The sequence below is a fragment of the Gekko japonicus genome, unplaced genomic scaffold, assembly GCF_001447785.1.
Source record: "Gekko japonicus isolate JY-2015 unplaced genomic scaffold, Gekko_japonicus_V1.1 scaffold1578, whole genome shotgun sequence".
Lineage (NCBI taxonomy): Eukaryota > Metazoa > Chordata > Lepidosauria > Squamata > Gekkonidae > Gekko > Gekko japonicus.
The window spans coordinates 243,666-245,957 of NW_015162530.1; the positions used below are offsets into that span (position 1 = coordinate 243,666).

Consider the following 2,292-nt stretch of genomic DNA (forward strand, 5'->3'; position numbering starts at 1 on the left):
TTCACCTGTTTTTCTCCCCCCCCCCCCCAACCTGCCGTCTCCCTGGGGTTCCCTCCCCCTGCCCCGCCTCCCGTTCATCGCAGCAGCCCCCCTGCCCTGGCCCGGAGAGACGCCCCCCATCCCTCTGCCCCTTCCCCTCTGCTGGCTGCTTGGACAGAGCTTTGGCCAAACGCCAATGGAGGAGGCAGCTGCAGGGGTCGAGCCCCTGACCAATGCCCCCTCTAAGCTGTGGAGTCCTGTGTGCAAAAAATCACTTTTGTGAGCTAAAGGTAAAGGTAAAGGTTTCCCTTGCTTGAAAGCCAGTCGAATCCAACTCTAGGGTTGCGGTGCTCATCTCCGTTTCAAAGCCGAAGAGCCAGCGCTGTCCGAAGACATCTCCGTGGTCATGTGGCCGGCATGACTAAACACTGGCGCACAGAAGGCTGTTACCTTCCCACCAAAGTGGTCCCTATTTATCTACTTGCAGTTTCTTGCTTTCGAACTGCTAGGTCGGCAGGAGCTGTGGCCAGAGAGGGGAGCTCACTCCGTCATGCGGCACCCGGGTCTCGGACTGCTGAACTACTGACCTTCCGGTCTGCAGCTCAGCGTCTTAACCACTTGAGCCACCTCAGCTCCTAGCTTTTGTGAGCTGCTGGGCATTAAAGTTGTGAGTGACCAATTTGGCCACGGCCTAGATTAGTTTGCTCTGGAGCCCCTCCTTCGTGAGTGAAGACAAAAAACCTATGAGCTGGAGGATTAAAAAAACGGTGAGCCAGCTCACACTAAGTCAGCTTAGAGGGAACACTGGCCCTGACCGGTCCCTTTGTCCCCCAGCTGCAGTTTGCAGGTGGACACTTGCCCCCCCCCCCAGGACTGACCTATGCGCAGTCATTGCAGGGAAAGATCATCCAGCAGGTTTTTAAAGAGCCAAATAGAGATGGTTGATTTTCCTGAAAGACCAAACAGGCATATCTAAAAAAACACCCTGACACCTAAGGTAGCAAAGCAACATTGATCCTGACCCACAAACTACAACAAGGACGCTCCTTCTGATCCACCAGGACAACCCTTTTTTTGGGGGGGGGGGTTGTCTCGGGACCAGGGCTGGTGATTTTAGCTCCATTCTCCCCTGGTTCTTTTCTGCCTTTCTGATAACTTTTCCTCTCCCTCTTCACAGCCCCCGTGGGAAAGGCCGTCTTCCCAGAATCTGAGGCGACCCAAGAGAAGGGGAAGGAGATGGAAGAGGAGGATCCAGAAGGCCCCGGAAGTGACCAGAGATCAAGCAACGGTCCCCATCCCACCCGAGCAGGGAGTGGGGTTGGATCCTGGGAAAGAGCCGTGCCGGAGATCCTGGCTAAGGACACCGTGACCTCAGATGTCCATTGCCAGCGCTTCCGGCAGTTCCGCTACCATGAGGCCGATGGGCCCCGAGAGGTTTGCAGCCAGATCCATGGACTCTGCAGCCACTGGCTGGAGCCGGAGAGGCACACCAAGAAGCAGATGCTGGACCTGGTGATCCTGGAGCAGTTCCTGACTCTCCTGCCCCAGGGAATGCAGGGCTGGGTCAGAGGGTGTGGGCCGGAGACCAGTTCCCAGGCGGTGGCCCTGGCCGAAGGCTTCCTCCTGAGCCAGGCCGAGGAGAAGAGGCAGGCAGAGCAGGTGAGGGGATTCCTTCGCTCAGTTCAAGCAATGACCTTATCCAAAGGCTTCCCTGCCAGATATTTCTACCTGGAGAGAATTCACTAGGCTGGGAAGAAAACCCAACCCTGATTCTTGCCCCTAAGTTTGAAGCAGCGCTGCTGGTTAATGCAGTGATGAGGAGTCTGCGAACGGGGCAGGATTCGTCCCCTCAGCCTGTTCGATTCCTTCCCTCACCTGCAGTGTTCCCTCTAAGCTGAGTTAGTGTGAGCTAGCTCACAGTTTTTCAGCCTCCAGCTCACAGATTTTTGTCTCCGCTCAGGAAGGATGGCTCCAGACCAAACTAATGTATGCAGTAGCCAAATCGCTGGCTCACAATTTTAAGGCCAGTAGCTCACAAAGTAGGATTTCTGCTCACAAGATTCCACAGCTTAGAGGGAACATTGCTCACCTGTGTCCCTTGCTGCTGTTTCAGGTGTGGGGACCATCTGTGAAGAGGGCAGCGCAGTTCTCTGAGGCAGAAGGAGCTCCGTCAGAGGAAAGTCAGAGGGTGCAGGCCCAGGAGCCTGCCCAAGACGCCCGGTCACATGGTAAGGGTGCCTCCTGTCCAGATGGGGTTGGGGCACCTAGTCAATTTGTTGGGTAAAAGATTTCGGGCAGGAGGAAAAGGGAGTC

At 55.8% G+C, this 2,292-nt stretch overlaps 1 protein-coding gene across 1 annotated transcript in view; it reads left to right on the forward strand.

Annotated features, from left to right (window-relative positions):
* The window catches only part of LOC107106182 (zinc finger protein 709-like), an 18,777-nt gene that overhangs the window by 3,104 nt on the left and 13,381 nt on the right, over nucleotides 1-2,292 (forward strand). Inside the window, exons 3-4 of the mRNA XM_015406292.1 lie at nucleotides 1,157-1,296; nucleotides 2,093-2,207. Coding sequence (XP_015261778.1) covers nucleotides 1,157-1,296; nucleotides 2,093-2,207 — 255 coding nt within the window. The remainder of the gene's footprint in view (nucleotides 1-1,156; nucleotides 1,297-2,092; nucleotides 2,208-2,292) is intronic.